The sequence below is a fragment of the Rosa chinensis genome, chromosome 5, assembly GCF_002994745.2.
Source record: "Rosa chinensis cultivar Old Blush chromosome 5, RchiOBHm-V2, whole genome shotgun sequence".
In the NCBI taxonomy this organism is placed as follows: domain Eukaryota; kingdom Viridiplantae; phylum Streptophyta; class Magnoliopsida; order Rosales; family Rosaceae; genus Rosa; species Rosa chinensis.
Genome location: NC_037092.1, coordinates 41,652,288 through 41,670,207, shown reverse-complemented (window position 1 = coordinate 41,670,207; position 17,920 = coordinate 41,652,288). Strand labels below are relative to the sequence as shown.

The 17,920-nt window shown below is 36.5% G+C and overlaps 1 protein-coding gene across 1 annotated transcript; it reads left to right on the top strand.

Annotated features, from left to right (window-relative positions):
* The first annotated feature begins 10,969 nt into the window (after positions 1-10,969).
* LOC112168359 (40S ribosomal protein S25) lies at positions 10,970-13,455 on the top strand. Its single transcript, XM_024305480.2, has 4 exons — positions 10,970-11,120; positions 11,288-11,362; positions 11,470-11,604; positions 13,109-13,455. Exons 1-4 carry the CDS (start codon positions 11,118-11,120, stop codon positions 13,220-13,222), a joined length of 327 nt encoding a protein of 108 aa, XP_024161248.1. The 5' UTR covers positions 10,970-11,117; the 3' UTR covers positions 13,223-13,455.
* The last annotated feature ends 4,465 nt before the right edge of the window (positions 13,456-17,920 follow it).

Here is a 17,920-nt window from a genome sequence, read left to right as displayed (position 1 = left end):
GAAAAAAAATTACATTTCCCAGAGAGTGCGGTTAAAAATTAGTCCGTCTCCAACAAATGAACAAAATATAAATATAAAGAGCAATTTTAAATACACACTCCTAATCACTTAAAGAAAATACCTGAGATCCCAAAAAATTATACCAAAACTCATTATCAAATGATGTGGCACCTGGTATGTCATCAATTTTGGTTCTAAGATGGTGATGATATGGAAATAATACAATTTTATGCTTCTCCTTAAAAAAAAATTATAAAAAAAAAACACAAGATAAGATTAAACATAGACCATTAATTATCTTCTTCCTTATACATTTGAGCATCCACTCATGCTTCGCTGTACTTGCATCCACTCTTGCTTCACCCTTCCTAACCGGAGCATGAAAAAGTGCTAGAACTTTTGCCTTTGTTGTCAGATGAATTAATGAATTAATTAAAAGCCATCCAAACTTACCAAAGTTCATTTCTCCTTCTTTTACTCCCTCTCTTTTCATGATTTCCTCGAGACATTTGAACTTTAAAAATTTGAATTAAAGAATCAATTAGAGATTGGGCTATATTCAGTGCCAACAATTGGGGATCGTGTTATGTCTGCAGTTAATTATGACTTCTTGGCTATTGGCCTGACCATATTTGTTGATGGAAGATCCTTGTTGCTTTGTCATCTAGAGTCTGGGGGTACCCAAGGAGTGTTGATTAATAGGCCCCAATAGTCTTATTGGAAGAAAAAGGTCCTCCAAAAATATCATGCAAGATAGGTGAATAAGGTGAGTGAAATGAGTGAAACATTGAAAATGGAGAAAAAAGCCTCACCCAACCAACTAGATCTACGTCTGATGGTAGATGATCTCCTCTCGATGAGGATGGCGGCCATATATGGGACTTTGCAATGGTTTTAGGTTTTCTTGATTTTTAATTTTTTGATAAAGAAAAAATTAGTAGAGAAAGTCTATGTTAGCAATTTCTTTGATGAGTTGGCACCTGCCACATCATTCAGTATATGAATTTGGTATAAATATTTGGTGTCTCTAGCACTACTCATCACTTAATACACATCCCTATTATTTTATATTTCAAATTAGATTTTGTAGATAGGTTAAATGACCAAAATAGACATCTATACATTAGAAGAAGAAAAAAATAGTCATATTTTCCTTATATTATTCTATTTATGTATAAATAGTTAGATAAACACAACAAATTTCTATACATGGCATCCCAATTTAATACAAGTATAAAGTTAGAAACTATCTAATTTAATTTTTCCTTAAATAAATTGTAATTAGATGAGATTAGAGACCATAATATTTAGAATTTTAAAATCAATATTTTAAAAAAAAAATCGCTTTACTCCCATTTTTTAGTTAATTTCCTTTTTTGTTCTAAGAGTTATGATTAATCAATTTATTTTCTAATATAAAACATCACAGGTGAAAAAACTTTGTAATTGTTAATTTGTTTGGCCCCTCTAATGACAACTATTTAGTTCCGCCACTATGAAGAAACTACTGGTATAGTTTTAGTTGAATGTTTTAACTCATAATTTTATACTTGATTAACATGGTGTTTGGTGGATGAGAGCTCAAACAACACAAAGCCTATTTATATGCATCTATTTAAAGGGAACAATAATAAATCTTTATGGATTTCTCAATAACTAACACAAGTAATCAATATGGTCATTTGCAAAATGTCAATATACTAGAATATACCAATCATATTAAATAGTAACCTTAATATAGTCAAAAAGTAGGATATTTCATGATTTTTGAGATTTAGGGTATTTTAGGTACTTTGGGTTGTGTATTTAGTAAATTATTAGAATGAGAAATTAAATGGGTCGTGTATTAAATATGGAGTGTGTATTAAGTAATTATGGGTGTGTTTTTAAAACTTCTCAAATATAAATGGCTGCAATTAAATTTCTAATTATAAACAAGCAAAAAAGTCGGTATCTGACCTAGCGCTCTGTTAGGATTTTGGGAGGGTGTCTGTTCTCTTTCCTACATCTACCGTCTTTGATGGTTGTATTCCGATTTGCTTGTCTAATCGGCTTTTGTTCTTACTTTCTCTTCATGCTGGGTGTGGTTCACTAGAGCACGTTTGGCCGGGTCAAGTCGTGGGCAGCTTCGATCCCTGGCTTCGGGAGCGGATCATTGGATCGTCTAGATCAGATTAGTTTCTCACTGAGATGGCGCCGCCTTGGCTGGGTGTGGCTTTTTCTTCCAACGGCGGTGGGGTCATTTAGTTGGACGATGACTGTGTGGCTATTAAATTTGGTCTTACTATGAAAGGTATCAGAGCGCTTGTTGGGGGTGGTGGCAGCTCAAAATTCTTGGGTTCTGCCGTCCTCTGTTCTCTACTGGCAGCGATGAAACCCAGGTGTGTGGAATTGGAGTTTGCGGAGCGTGTTGACCAAAAGTCAATCCCGAGTGATCTAAGTTTGGTGCTGACCTGGGTGTGTTTCGATCCTGGTGATGGTGCAGTCTCTTCGGTGACGACCCACGGCAGCGGTGGTGGTTTGTTTGGCTGTGATGGAAATCTTGGGTTGCCCTTAGCAATTCCAACCCACTGGGCCTTGCACTAGTTGGAGGGCTTGATGCATGGTTGGACGTGGGTGGGCAGGGTCCTAAGTTTTTTTAAGGCCTGGTCTGTCTTTGGAATGAGGGTTGAGGGTGATTATTCACTTTCTACCCCCTCTATGAATAGGGTCTCTATGACCCATAGTATTGTTTAATTACTGTTTGGGTCGCAAAAACCAGTACCTTAGTTGAATCTTTTTATGTTTGCTTCGAGATTTCTTAGTTTTTGTTAGAATAATAGTGCGTGGACTTCCTAAAAGGTGGGTGTACTAGGGACTTTTGGGGATTTTATTCTTCTACAATAGGGTTTTCATGAGGTTCTGAGGAACAATTCTTTCTATCACCCCTATGGGGTTGTTTCGTTTTTATACTGCTTGTTGAACTTAATGAAAGAGCTTACCTATTTCAATCAAAAAAAAAAAATCTAATTATAATTGATTTTTAAAATTTTAGTTCTATAAGCCCTCAAAAAATTTTGAACTACCTTAATTACTCTTATTAAGTTAATTAAAACAAATAAATACAAAGTTTATTATAGTAATAAACAAAAATAAATAAACAAAGAGATAATTATGAAAGAGAGACGTAAGTAGTGGGTAAAATATAGATAACTGCATTCATTCTAAATTCTCACGTCTAAAAGATTCAATTATAAAAGTGTTCATAATCTTTTGTTGTAAACTTCGGATGCCTTGGAGGCTTTCATATTTAATTATAGTCTTTTTCGCATAAAAAAAAAGAGAGAGAGTATCTTGTTGTATCATCGATATAAATGTACCTGAGGAACTTAATGAGATCATTTATTTGAGTCACATCATATGGGATGTCACTTGATATATCTTGCATATGGTAGTCTCTCAATCAATCAAATAATTTTTTCATCTCATTTTAAATACTTCTGAACTCGTCTCTTTTTATTGTCACCATAAACTCTCCTGGTTTGCAAAATGTATTTGCTATTGTGGCATGCTCAATCTTCACAAAATACTTCAATCTTTCATTAGATTTCATAAGATACATATGCTTTAAGAATAGCTCAGCACAGCGGGAATCATAAGTGCATCCCTACAAATGTTGAAGTGCGCTTGCCAAACAGTCATGTGAAATAACTTATATACATATACCCATTCAATGGAGAAGTGAAAAATGTCTTCACTTCTCTTAAAAAAAACTCAAAAGAGATAAAACCATGACCAAACACTTCGTTTGGACTTATCCACAAGGGGAACTGCCTTTAACTCTAAACTGCATGAATAACTGTCTGTCAACATACAGTTGTTTGTAATTGGTTGTCCATAGATAGATTTGCATCCAATTAGACAGGTGACCAATTGATCTAAAGAAACTCCTGGCATTCAACTGCTCTCAATGGCTCCTAGACTTCACAAGTCGCTCCATTCATTGATATAACCAATGCAACATGAAAAATGAAAGACAAAAAATAATCAGAATTGTAGCTATGACGGTCGTCCAATGTTTTCTTACTCGAACTCTATCTACACGTTATCCTGAACAAATTGATATTATGTACAACTGATTTCAAGAACCGAAATCTAAAATTTCGAAAATTTCGATTATTTTCAAAACGTGCACCAATCGCTACAAAGTTTATATCAACATGTCTATAAAGCTGTGCTCTACCTAACAAACCAAAACAGAAGGTCTGAAGTGGCCGAACGCACCCCCAAGCGCCGCCATCTCTGACCCTAAATTGGGTCTCCAAACCTACATCAAAATGTTCCTTACAACATCCCCAACAACTTTCTCAACTACAACATTGATCAATTTTACGTCTACAAGTCATAATTTACCTCAAAAACCCAAAATCCCTAGTTTTTCTTCCGATGTTCAATTCTCCTTCCTCCGATTGAATTGGAGCTGGTAGTTGGGTGGATTTGAACTATGAAGAAGAGAGCTTCAAGATGTGGGTGGTGGTGCAGCCGAAGGTGGCCGGAAAATGGCAATCGAACATGGTGGCCGAATTGGTTTCAGCTTCGAAACTCGTCCTCCAGTGCAAATCAAAGCTGACAGTTGCCGAAGGAAGGGTCGCCGCGTAGAATACAACCGGTCCGGCTGTCTGGGTCGCCAGAATGACGGAGAACTCGCCAGGTTTTCAAATTCGAGTCGTGTTGTTAATCGGGTCTGGGAAAGAGAAAAGTTTGCTAGGGTTTTATCCTGAAAATGGAAAGCTACCTCCTTTACACTTGCTATTTATAGTAGTTTCCTGAAATAGTGACCTGAGATTTTTAGATCATAACTTTTTCATACGAACTCCGATTTTCATATGCCGCATGTCCATGAACTCGGTTTAACGTTCTCTACAACTTTCTAGAATTTTGAAGCGAAGAAAACGTCAACTTTTTGATGCACTAAAAGGTCAAAATTAAGGTAAGAAGTGAAATTTTTATTCGTTTACCGTCCAAATGACTAGTAAACTGGTAAATTTGGGTACGGGGTGTAATACATGCATCGTTGCCCCAAAACAGCGGCTGCAAACTTCACAAAAACCCATTCCTCCATTGACGCTCATTTACTGCACAGTCTGCACTCACCCACTGCACTGAAGAGCTAGATCGAAGAGTGAGAAAGCTGAAGCCTGGTTGTCGGGGCCTCTCCCTAGTCACACCCCAATCTCGACTCTGTCTTTGACCTTCACTATCAGACTCATCGACTAGACTTACGCGTCTGATAATAACATCCCAAGGATGCACCACTGGATGGGACATGGACGCAAAAAACTTTGGTTCCCCTAGGATTTTCGTTCCGTGTTTTCAGAGAGAGAGAGAGGAATTTGTATTCAACATTTGAGAAATAATCATATTGAGAGCCATAATTTGATTTAATCATGTACCATTAAGAGACATGGGCTATAAATTAGTGCTCAAAGTCAATATAATATCCGTAGGTACAAATCTTAATGAAATTATGAACAACTAAAAAAGAACAAAATAAACATAAAGCCTACGGCCTAAAATAAATGAAAATTAGCCCAACACAAGATATAACCATAAAATTGAAGTACTATATAACAATTATTAAAGTAGAGTGCCAAGGCTTTGTTAAATAGGAATAATTGTTGCAACAATGACTTGAAGAATTTGTGTTTAAAAATTATTTGAATTGATGAAGAGGGTGAATCTAAACTTTTTTTTTTGACAGGAATATAGATTTCATTTAAACCCAAGACCAGAATGGTACGTACAAATATACAATAAATCCCTATGTGTTTTGTATCTTAAATCAGTGGTCAAGTAAGAAAAAATGGGTACCATCCACCAGTAGATTTTCACTCAATTATCCAAAAATCTACACAACTATGAAAATTCATCTCACACTAGGAAAACTAACTTCGAGCAATGCACTCAATTTTATACTCCACCAGATTCATTAAGGCTATGTTTGGGGGGACTTTTTAGCTCCCCCGCTTATAAGCACAAGATGACTATGCGTTTGGTAACCCTACTTATGCTCAGCTTATTCCAAAAGCCGCTGCAGCTTCTCTTGAAAAGTAGAAGCTGCCTGACCCCTGCTTTCAGAAGCCAGAAGCCAGAAGCCAGGATCCTACTGTAGCGGGAGTGACTGTAGATTAATGAATCTTTGAAAATACCGGTCTCTATCCTCCCTTGGTTGAGGCAATTAAGGATTGCCATGAAACCCTTCTTCTATCTAGACGCTGCACAATCTCTCTCCCTCTCATCACAGATGCCGCATCACACACACCCTCCCTCTGACGCTGCCTCAGCCTCTCATCACAATTTCGGGTTGGATGATACGCTAAAAAGTAAGCACATAATTTAACCCTGAAAATTGTCATCGTTAGTATATGGTAAATAGGGATCGTTCTAACCGGGGATTAAGGGTACACCTGTAATTGCAAAAACAAATAAAGAATAAAAGTACAAAGTATTAATTACAAAAATAAAATAAAGAATAAAAATATATACATGAAATTAAACGGGGGGATTAGGATTATTAAATCAAAAATTAAATAAATAAAATAAAGAAAATGTATAAACATATATACACGGGTGGAACGCAAGGAATAAAGATCAAAACCACAATCATATGCAAGAAATCCAATCACAATTCCTATAGTTGATCTTCTATGTCATGAGAAAGAAGTTGACCATGTGAAACGTTAGAAAGCAAAAGATTTCCCATTTTTTACTTTCCTTAAATAATTAATCTAAGTGAAAGCACCTAAGTCAATCTTATTGAACATGCAATCATAGTCTAGAAAGCTAGCTAATCAAGAACACATTCAACGCATTAAGAACAAAGAAAGGATGTCAACCAAAGTGCACAACCTAGTTATGACTAAGTTCACCTATTTGCAATCCTCCTTAATTGATTTTGACTTTTGTCCAAAGCCTTCACTACTTAAATTAGCTCCAATTACATGCATATATCCTAAGTTGGCCACCAAAGAACATAAACATGCAAAAGCTTTCTGTAAAACAAAATCAATCAAGCAATCTCACATAAGCAACATATAAATCAACATAAAAAAATCACAACTTTATTTCAAAACATATAAATGGGCTTTAAACTTTGCCCTTAACGTCATGTTAACTAGAATTCATAACTCTACAAATCAAACAAAGGAAACAAAAGAAAAAGATGAAATACACCGTGAAGGATGAATGATGAAGCCTTGAGACGAAGAACTTGAAGATCCTTGAAAGCAAGTAATCTTCTAGGGACGACACATGGGTGGATGGAGGATAGGATCTAGATGTATTGCATGACTTCTCCTCCTCCTTGGTTGAGACACAGAGCTTCTGAAGACTAGAGAATGGAGAGAATTTTTCTAATGGAGAGAGGTGGTGTCTCAAGTGGTGGTGTTGTGGAGAGGAGGCTATATATAGGGCAAGGCAAAGCTTCATGAATTTAATTTCCAAAGAATTTTCTGGTTGCACGACACAGCTTCAACCAATCACGTAGCGCCACGTCAGCTCTGCCATGTCACTCAACCAATCAAAAAGCTCCAAAATAATTCCATAATCTTTCCAAATATATTATTGCTGATTTCCCAAGATTTTATCTGATTTTTCTCTTAATTTTCGGCCAAAATAATTTTGAGTGAAAATAGGAATGAATCGGGACTTGTTTTGGACATTTTCTCCCTTAAATCTCTCCATGGCATTATCCTTAATATCCTCCCCCTGATTTTCTCTTGATTTTCACATTAAATTGCAGATTTTATTCTCTAATTTCAGCCAACATATCTTGAGGGAATTAAGGAACGAATCTGGACTTGTTTTGAGCCTTTTCTTGTTGCACAATCCCATGAAACTCTCCCAAAATTTTCTCAACGTAATCTCCTTGATTTTCACATTATCTCCATCATTTCCCATGCAAAAATCAGATTTAATCTCCCATAATATCTCCCACGTCTTCTTCAAGCCATGTGGTCTCCTAATGCCTTTAGGTTTCCTAGCCTCATCAGGATTCCTGCGTTGACTGGGATTCCTAGTTGGACCAGGAAAACTCCATTTCTTCATTTCAGCTCATTTATTCTCCATTTATTCTAATGTACCTAGAAAATAGAAACTAAATTAAAAATGATTAAGTAAAGGAAATAACTAAGCAAAATACGGGGAAATAATTATTAAAATATGGCATAAAAATGCTCCTATCATTGGAAATCGAAGCCTTAATCAAGGCTGCTTGGCAATTTGATTCAGGTTAGTTTTTTTTATCTATTTCATGATAAATTTCGGTAATTTTGATGAAAAGGAAGTATCAATATTATTTTGGGTTTTTGATATGAGTAGTAGATTGTGATTTGTAGCACACATATATACTGGGTGTTGTGATGTACATATATTTAGAACTATTTAGAACCAATTTCGGGGATTTGGTCAATTCAATTTGCCTATGATTTGAGTACTGCCAGCATCCTTGTATCATTGGATATCTGTAATGGGTTGAGTTTGATTTTGTTTTGGTGAATTTTCTGGACCCTTTTTAACTTGTGTTCATTGGTGTTGAGTTGTGAAATTCGAGTGTGTGTTTAGTGAAGTTGGTGTTGTTAAAGAAGATGGGTTTTCGATGCCTGTGAACCCCAGTAGCCAAGAAACCCTGGGTCATTGTTTCATAGAGTTTAATTCTCCTCAGGTAGTTGCTTTATTCCTCTGCTCTGTTTTAGTTTCAATTGTTTCTTGGGTTTGTTTAGTGTAATGCAGTGATATGGTTTTTGTTTTCTGGAATTGAATTTCACTTGAATTTGATAACCCAGTTGTGAAAGAATTCACAGGGATACAGGGGTTTAGTTTCTGTAGCATAGATAGAGTGCACTACATTCTGTTTCCATATTGTAGACTACAGGTTATAGTTATCAGATTGTATATGAAAACTTGCGAATGAGTGTAGAGCCTAGAACAATGCAGAGTTCATAAGACTCCATTTTATTTCGAGACAAGGAATGGGGAATGATTTCAGTGTATATTAGCTTTGTTCCCTGGAGGATGGATGAAATAAAAACAAAATGAAGTTTGAAACAAGTAATGGTTTTAGGCTTCTTGTTGGTCTTCAGTTTCCTCTTAGTTTCGATAAAAACAGTTTTCCTCATTCATCTAGGAATTAGAATGCAAATGCGGTCTCTTTAGTTCTCTTTTGCTTAGATGAGAATAGCATGAACAAAAAGTATTGGTAAAACATGCAGTAACTACTAGATCCAACAAGCTGTTTACTTTGGCTTCACATTATTAGAGACACGTACAACTTGCCATGTCATTAGTGTGCTACAAACAGTAGTGTTCCCTTAGTTGCATCATTATGCAGTTTAAGTTCATAGCTCTTCCATGATGCAGTTAAGTGGCCCACCATCCAACTATACTAGTGATTCCTGTTATCTCAAGTCCTGACACCTTGTGCTGTTGAGTCCAATGGCAAAAAACATCTGAATGGTCTAACTTACGGCAAGAGATGGTCACCTGTGGCAATACTAACTAGTTGCTTGGGTTAGTGTTCTTCAGGATCTAAATGATTCTAAACATTTTTATCACATCTCACACCACCTTTGTTGTGTTGTATTTTTTTCATTCATGAAGGAATTGGAGCATGAAACACTGATACTAGTCTCTAATATATGGGATCTTCTATTGCCATGGTACCAATTACAATAATGCATTCATCTAGTATCTTGAGTTCTTATGTTGGCGGATGTGTTGGGATGCATCATAACATTCTGATGGTCTATTTTTATCTGCTCAAATGATCCTCACTTAACAGAGGATTCAGTCTTTGCAAATCACTACGGATTCCATTGAACCATTTATATGTTGCTTGATGCTTCAACTGATTTTATGTTGCATCATTGGACAATTGTTTACCAGATTTGACAATTGGAATTATGCTAGCAAATTTATGTTTGTAGTATTGGTTGCTCAGATGTTTACTCTTTTATGCTGCAGTCCTCAAGGTATCCAGGGTCTCCTTCCTTGCTTAGTCCCGTAACAGAGGAAGACGAAGAACCCGTTCATAGTGATGAAACTATTGCAGATGACCATGACGACATAATGCAGTGGAGTGAGCAAGACAATGATATGAGCAGTGAGGAATTTAGGGAAGTCATTGAATAAAAATATGATCACAATTCCAATTCCTAATGGGCATATGTTGAGGGGATATATGCGGTAGAACCAATTAGGCTCCAAATGCTCATTTTGTCTTGTGATAGATTTGAATCATCTGATTATAATTATACCAAACACTCTTTGAAACATTTGACCTGCCTCCACTAGTAGGAAATGATTGTATTCTTGAAAGGATGCTGTTATGCAATATTGAAAATTGTTACGAAGTGTACAACTTAATGCTCTGCTCATTCAACATTATTACATGAATTATGTTCATAAAACTCCTTGCATGCTTTGTATAAATTATTTTTAAAATTGTCCAATATTAATCATATGGTCACCATGATTTATAAAAATTGAAAGTTAACAAAAATTAATAAGGACATAGTGAAGATTAAAAATAATAACAAGAGCATTTGAACAACATTGTATTACCGAACAATCAAGGCAAAATAATCTCTCATATCCAATTTGGTCATTCCACAAACAAAAAGCATAAGCCAGTTTGAGTTTACCAAACACTTTGTCACTGCTTTTGCCACTGACAGCTCTTATAAAAAGCCAGTTTACCAAACACTCAGCTGCTTTGCTTTTCAGCCACTTATTCTCAGAAATAAGCAGAAGCCAGCTTTTCTGAAAAGCCTAGTCATACCAAACATAGCCTAACTCAGCGTGCGTCAAACAAACCCATAAATTGAAAAAAAAAAAAAGTGTGAAATTTCTGAAAATTTAGATACAAATTTTAATTAACTTGTAGGGTCTAAACTGTAATAATCATATGTATTGAAAAAAAAAAAGAAAAAAAAAGGCCCTCGCATGTTTTAGAGTCGACAAATTTTCGGCAGAAGTTCCCTTTTAAAACCCTAGCCTCTTCCCAAACCCTCATTGTGCCTCTTATCCAAACCCTACCGACCTGACGGCTGCACCCGCTCTGTTTCGACCCCCTCATCGCAATGGTAACTACCTCTCTTTCCGATCATCTCAATCTCTTCAATTCCCTCCTACAATCCTAAACGATTCCGAACCCATCATTTTCCGTTTCCAATCGTCTAAGATCCAAACTGGGTATCGATTTTGTTATTGTCTTCTAGATTTATAATAATTCCCATTGCTTCTTTTACAGGCACCCAAGAAGGAAAAGGCTCCCCCACCGTCCTCAAAGCCCGCCAAATCTGGCGGAGGCAAGCAGAAGAAGAAGGTAAACTTTAGTATTCCATCCACTCTGGAGTTGCTTAAGTTGTTTTTGATATGTGAATATGGGTGTTAAGTTGTTTTGTGCTGTTTGTGTCTGAGATGCGTTAACAGAAGTGGAGCAAGGGTAAGCAAAAGGAGAAGGTGAACAACATGGTGTTGTTCGATCAGGCCACTTATGACAAGCTTCTTTCGGAGGCTCCCAAGTTCAAGCTCATCACTCCTTCTATCTTGTCAGACAGGCTGAGGGTATGATTCCGAGTTTTAGGCTTTGTTTCTTTAAGGGTTTTGTATTGGTCACGTCGAAAAATGTTAGTCCTTAGGTTTGAAGTGATTGAAACGTAACTAAGTTTATGTGCATAAAATTGTAAATTAGCACTTTATCTCTGTTATGCTGTTGAAGTCGATTATTAGTCTAGAAGGGGTGAGAAGAATATTAAGAATCTACAACCCAGTATCAAATTATAGTGTGTTGATGCTACGATTGGTGTATGTCTGAAATGGTCCTAGCATTAGTCTGTTTACGTTAGATTGAATGTCATCATTTTAACCCTTTGAGAAGGATATGGTTTAGTAGTTGTCAGCATTTCATGTACTTTCCCATTCTTCCACCCTTGTGTACAGATATTTGTCAGCTTTGTTTATTTTGGGCGTAATTGCTAGCCGAATATATGTTATGGATGTAACTTTGTTCAAGTGTTAACTGATACTGCCATCCACAGTCCTAATTTATGTATTTACATGTCAAAATAACAGTGACATAAGTTCTTATTAAAAAACAACAGAAGTAAAAAATCTCGTGGCCTGGATCTGTTTGGAAACCTGTCTAGGACAAAGCTGTATTTCACATAACATTTTTCTGTTACTGAAAATTGTGTCCAGCAATTTTGACAAATGCATGTGCTTACAGTGCTTTTGTTTCATACGTGGGAATTTTCTTCCTTAGTTAAGCTACAGAACTAGCAATTTCTGTTTATGGTATTTCTTACCGTGATCAGGCTTGCATCATTGTTCCTACTAGGAATTTCCAGCCATTAGGCTCCATTTGAGTCGATATTTTCTGACTTCTGAGTTTCGAGGTGGGGTCATCAATTTGTTTATAGGTGTTAATGAATGCCCTGAAGTTTGATTTGATATTTAGGATGTATTATATTGGTATACCATGCTTTCCTGTTTGTATTGAGGTAGACCATGTAAATAGAGCTCTGTCCACTGTCAATGTAACGGTTTTTTCTTTCTTTCCACATCCATTCACCTCTGGATGTGGTCAAAACTGTGTATTTCAATCTTCAGTATGTAGACCTCTGTTTCTTCTCATGCATGTATGAGCTCTGTACGACCGTTCATTACATTTTTAATCTAGTTGGATTAGTCAGTTGACTCAATTTATTGTTAAGGACCAGTGTTTGGGGGGATGATGTATGAGAATCCAAATTCTCATACACCTGCCTGTTTTAGGAACTTGTAAGATAATAGCTTTATTGTTTCTTGCCCCTGAATTGCTCGTGAACAGCACGACCACATGAAGCTTCTATACCTTGTTTTGCCCAAGTCATTTTGTTATATAATTACACATTGGTGTTTTCTTTTTTCATCTCTTACCTCCATCATATATGCCTGGATGTTTACCGTGGTTTGGGTTATGAATCTCATTTTTTCTTCATACATGATAATGTCTGTGCAGTGAATTCCATTAAGAATTATACTTGATGTAGCTAATTTCAAATTTTCTTGTTTTCATTTTCATTTTCAGATTAATGGATCATTGGCACGCCGTGCAATTAAGGATTTGATGGCAAGGGGTTCTATTAGGATGATTTCTGCTCATGCTAGTCAGCAGATCTACACCAGAGCCACCAATACCTAAACAGAAGTTATTTGTCTTGGCCATGGATGCACAATTTTAACATTTGCTTATATTCGTCATGTTAGGAAACTATCGTCTTCATCAGCTATTTCTGCTTTGTTTAAGTCCATATGGTCAAGCATTTCTCTTTTTGGTTGACAGTTTGTTTTTGCTACAAGTGGATTTATATAAATTAATTCTGTTTTGATGAAGCTTGTTTGCTGTGAAAGTCACAGCAATCATTTAGTCCTTTCCATTAGAGGTTTGAATAAATTTTGTGAGTGCAGTGCTTGATTTAGTTCGTTTGCAATAAATTCTCATGGCCGCACAGCTTCTGTTACTGAAGTTTAACTGACGTCTATAATCAATTGCCCAAGATTGTATACTCTTTAACACCTTTTTGTACCAAGGCACCTTGTTAGAAATAAGTGATAATAAGATAAATGAAATTTCATCCAATTCTTCCTCTTCTACATTCTGTCCTATGCACAAAATCATTCTAAATGATATTCCGCATTGATGTTGGAAAGCCAAATGGAAGATCATGCCCGGTCATTATCGTTGCATCAGAATTTCCAATTCATAATCCTCTCAGTAAAAAGCATTTTCTTTCTTTTATTAAAGACATGTATTTGACCTTCCTGGAGGAACTGGTCAGAATGTATTTGACCTCAACCCTAAGGTAGAAGACTGGGCACTACAAAACAGTAATGAAAACAAATGGAGTGTTTTACCCCTGCAGGTTGTGGAAATGCGCATTGCCCAGATTTTGATCCAGAAGAACATGTCTCTCTGTCATGGGGGTCGTGTCAAAATAATATGGCACCCCTCAATATCAGTGCTTTGTTTAAAAGCAAGCATTGAACAAGCATTGAAACTAAAAAAGGATTGCAAGACTAACTGTTGTAGTATTGTATCTTTAGATCCGATTCTAACACAAGAAGTTCCCAGTAAGTACCTTTGAATGCAATAAGTAGCCAGCTTGTTCCACAGTTTCTCTCTTCTAAGATTTGAACGAAAACGATTTGGGGACATACTGACTATACCCTTAAATAAAGAATCTCATTCATGACACCACTTTGCAAATAACAGGGAAGGAGCAACAGAAGAATAATCGAAACTATGTATGATGTATGATTTTTTTTCTTTCCGTCTCTGATAGTGATGTGAAAATCACCATCATGATGAAAAGGAAAATTTAGATAGTCGGAACTATGTACATCAGTCTGTCAGTATGGATTTCCAATGTGAAGTCTAGTTGGGTCAATGTTTTGCAGGGGTCACCAAATCGGTGTGCTTTTGTAGATTGTTGATCCACAACTCATTGTATTCAATTTATTATTAATGCAGTATTCTTTTGATCAAAAAAAAAAAAGTTCTAAACCTAATACTGCTACAACAACAAGTTGCAGCCTCAACCCTGGTTACCTTGACCTACAGAAAAATTCCCCACACTATAGAATAGTGCACCGGGTTACAACAACAAATCCGGTAAGCTTTTAGAGCTCGTATGAGTAAACTCAAATAAAATGACTCAAACAACACATGCTTATAATTTCTTAACTCATGAGGTAAATTAAAGCAACAACATTTAACTCCACAAGACACAACCGAATTTACAATCACACAAGGTAAAAATTAGTAATCCCTGTATAGAAAATTAGATCAGGAGATCACCTAAAATCACACAATTCAAATCATAGCAACTCTTGCATATAGTGTAGTTCAAGAGATCACATTAAATCACACAATTCAAATCATAGCAACTTCTACAAAAAATTTAGTTCAGGTGATTACGTAAAAGTCAAACAATTCAAATGAAAAATGAAACTAATTAAGAAAATCAAACAACTCATGCTAAAGCCAAGAAATCACCCTTTTAACTCCATTAAAATGATTCATTTTCAACTTGACATCCTTACCTCTTAAGGATAACATATGTCGCTAAAGTGACAAAATCATATTATTGTAACTCACAATTTATATAAAAAATCAAGTCCCTCCTCAGACAATTAAAAGAAAGAATACTCCCCAAACTCTCTTTTAAAAATATGTACCCATGAGTCGCAAATAACCTGCTTGTTACCCCTATGACATACGATGGCAAACAGACTAGAGCTCTAACTGAATCATAACCATACCTCGGCCAAGGGCATGGTTCCAATAACCGACCCTCGATCACTACTGTGACCCTCGATCCGTAGACCAAAACATTAGTGTATTTATTAGTCATTTTACACTTGGGTAATATAGTCTTTCAATAATTCAAATGTTTGTAGGGTGAAATAAGAAAATAGTAGCGTGGCAATAGACGCACCCAAAATCAATTCATTCATAGGACCACAACAACACTTACTTAGTTAAATCCCTATTTCAGCTACCCAACAACATCCACATGCATCATTCAATATTCAACCTTGTAATCTTATGGAAGAGAAATAGAAAACTCCAAATTAGAAACTTCCATACCACATAATTGTAAACCCTAAACTAAAAACCCCTAAATCCAAACCTTCCAACCCTTAAATGTCCAAACCCAGTTAGCATACACCTAAAATCAATAACATATTCAACACCGTAACTCACTGTAAAACACCGTAATCATTTAATCTAATGGAAATTTCAAAACCGTAACTCACAGTAATTTGGGATTTCTTCGCCCCCATTCTCTAATTGAGGTACCCACTCATCATCGGCCCCAGCCATGTCGCCAATTTGTCGAAGCAATATCCCAAAGGCCACTGGCTATGAGTTTGTAGTCTGGGTTTGATGTTGGTTTTTGAGAGAGAGAGAGAGAGAGAGAGAGAGAGAGAGAGAGAGAGAGAGAGAGAGAGAGAGTTTATTTTTCAAATTAGGGATTAGGTTTTGGTTTTCAGCTCCTGTAGTGGGGTTGTAATGGAGGGAAAACTGTAACAAGAGGCATTTTGGACAATGACAACAATTTGAGGGGACAAAGTTGAAAAGTGGGCCATTGTGTTGAGGCCAAGTCAGCACATGATGTCATATTTGGAGTCAGGTTTGAATTTTGGCCGCAGATGATGGAAATTGAAACTGCAAGGACCAACGTGATTAAGAAAAAAGTTTCGGGACTGAAGTGAAGATCGACCCAAAGTTGGTGGAGTGAAATAGAATTTAGTTCTTTATTAAATATTACAATTTTGGACTTGCCAATATTAGAAGAGAATTGTAAATAAAACTTGGCAATAAAATTTGAAAATATGTTCTAGGTGCTTCAAAATTACCACTCTAGACTTGCCCGGTTTAGATTGACAATAGTTAATCAACTTGAGCAAAGCAAGGTGATAAGAAATAGTATGTTGTTTGTTTAAATTATTGTTTATTCACATATGTGCTTGTATGTTAAGTCTTGACACAGGTGAGCGAGTTGGTAAGAGCCTCCAGGTGTGGAACCCCCACACCCGAGTTCGAATCCCGCCGACGTTGATTGAATTAAATCTCAATCTATTCTTGGTGGTGAGGGGGGAGGAAGGATTATGACATGATCCCCCGACACGGATTAGTCTCTGGGCTTAGGAAGCTTTTGAGGAACCATGTGATCTTGATTAAAAAAAAAAAAAAAGGTCTTGACATGTTCCTTATTTTAGAAAAATGTAGATTGACAAAAAAAAGTCATTTGGCCTTTTGTTTCATTTTTAAAATTAATGGTTCATTTCCTGCGTACGAAATTAAACCACAATGGTGTTGAATGTGCCTACAACCATTAGATGAGGCTTTAATCTTCTTGACACAAGATGATCTCATGGTTGCAAGTTCATCCAACGTCGTTTTGTTCAACATGGCCCATCCACCATATATATATATATATACACATGCACGCGCGCGCGCGCACACACACACGAAGCCGTTCAGAAGAGGACGTCCGCACAGATGAAAAAGTGTGGACCTCCCTCCTCTGTCCTCGATTAAGCAGTCATGTCGGTGCTGCTGTTGCCGAACCTGAACCAGGCCTCGATGTTGAGCTTTTGCTTGCAGTTGGAGTTGTCGATGAAGAGTTCGAAGTCGACCTCGATGAGCTTCCATGGTTTCAGGCGAGCTCGCCACACATACCTTCGATTTTGATCAGCTGAGCCTTTGCCTTGAGATTTTTTTTTTGGTCATTTTAAGGGACTCCTTGTGGGACCCACTTTTCGAGTACATTTCGACATGTCTTTCTGTAAATTTTCAGCTAAATGGATGCTCGTTAAGGTACCATATTAGATCAAATCAATGGACAAACCGAATCTGTCTAACATGAACCGTTTATGTTTAGAAACTTAAATCATGATTATGAATGCCCTAATGATCATCAATTTAGCTAAAAATTTTCACAAGTGATCTACTTATAGGGACTTAAAAATTGAATGGTCAAGATGTTGATATGTGATCGAAAAGTGGGTTCTACAAGAAATCCCTTAAGATGACTAAAAAAGGGATCCCTCACCAATATATATATACAGATCCTATCCAGAGCGAGGCATCGCTTTGAAATTTCAGAGCGAGGTTAGGGTTTAGGGTCACTTTTCGGTTGCATATCCACATCTCAACCGTTCAGTTTTTAGGTACTAATGTATAGATCATCTCTGCAAAATTTCAACGAAATTGATGTTCTTTAAGGTATCTAACTCGCTTAAACCAATGGACGAACTGAATCTGTCCAACTTGAACCGTACTAGCTTTAAGGCAGTTATCAATGCCTTAACGATATTATTTCGCAATAGT

Coding starts and splice junctions, on each gene's coding strand:
- LOC112168359 (XM_024305480.2), top strand. Junction 11,363..11,469: donor GAGGCAAGCAGAAGAAGAAG/GTAAACTTTAGT, acceptor ATGCGTTAACAG/AAGTGGAGCAAGGGTAAGCA. Junction 11,605..13,108: donor TCTTGTCAGACAGGCTGAGG/GTATGATTCCGA, acceptor TTTCATTTTCAG/ATTAATGGATCATTGGCACG.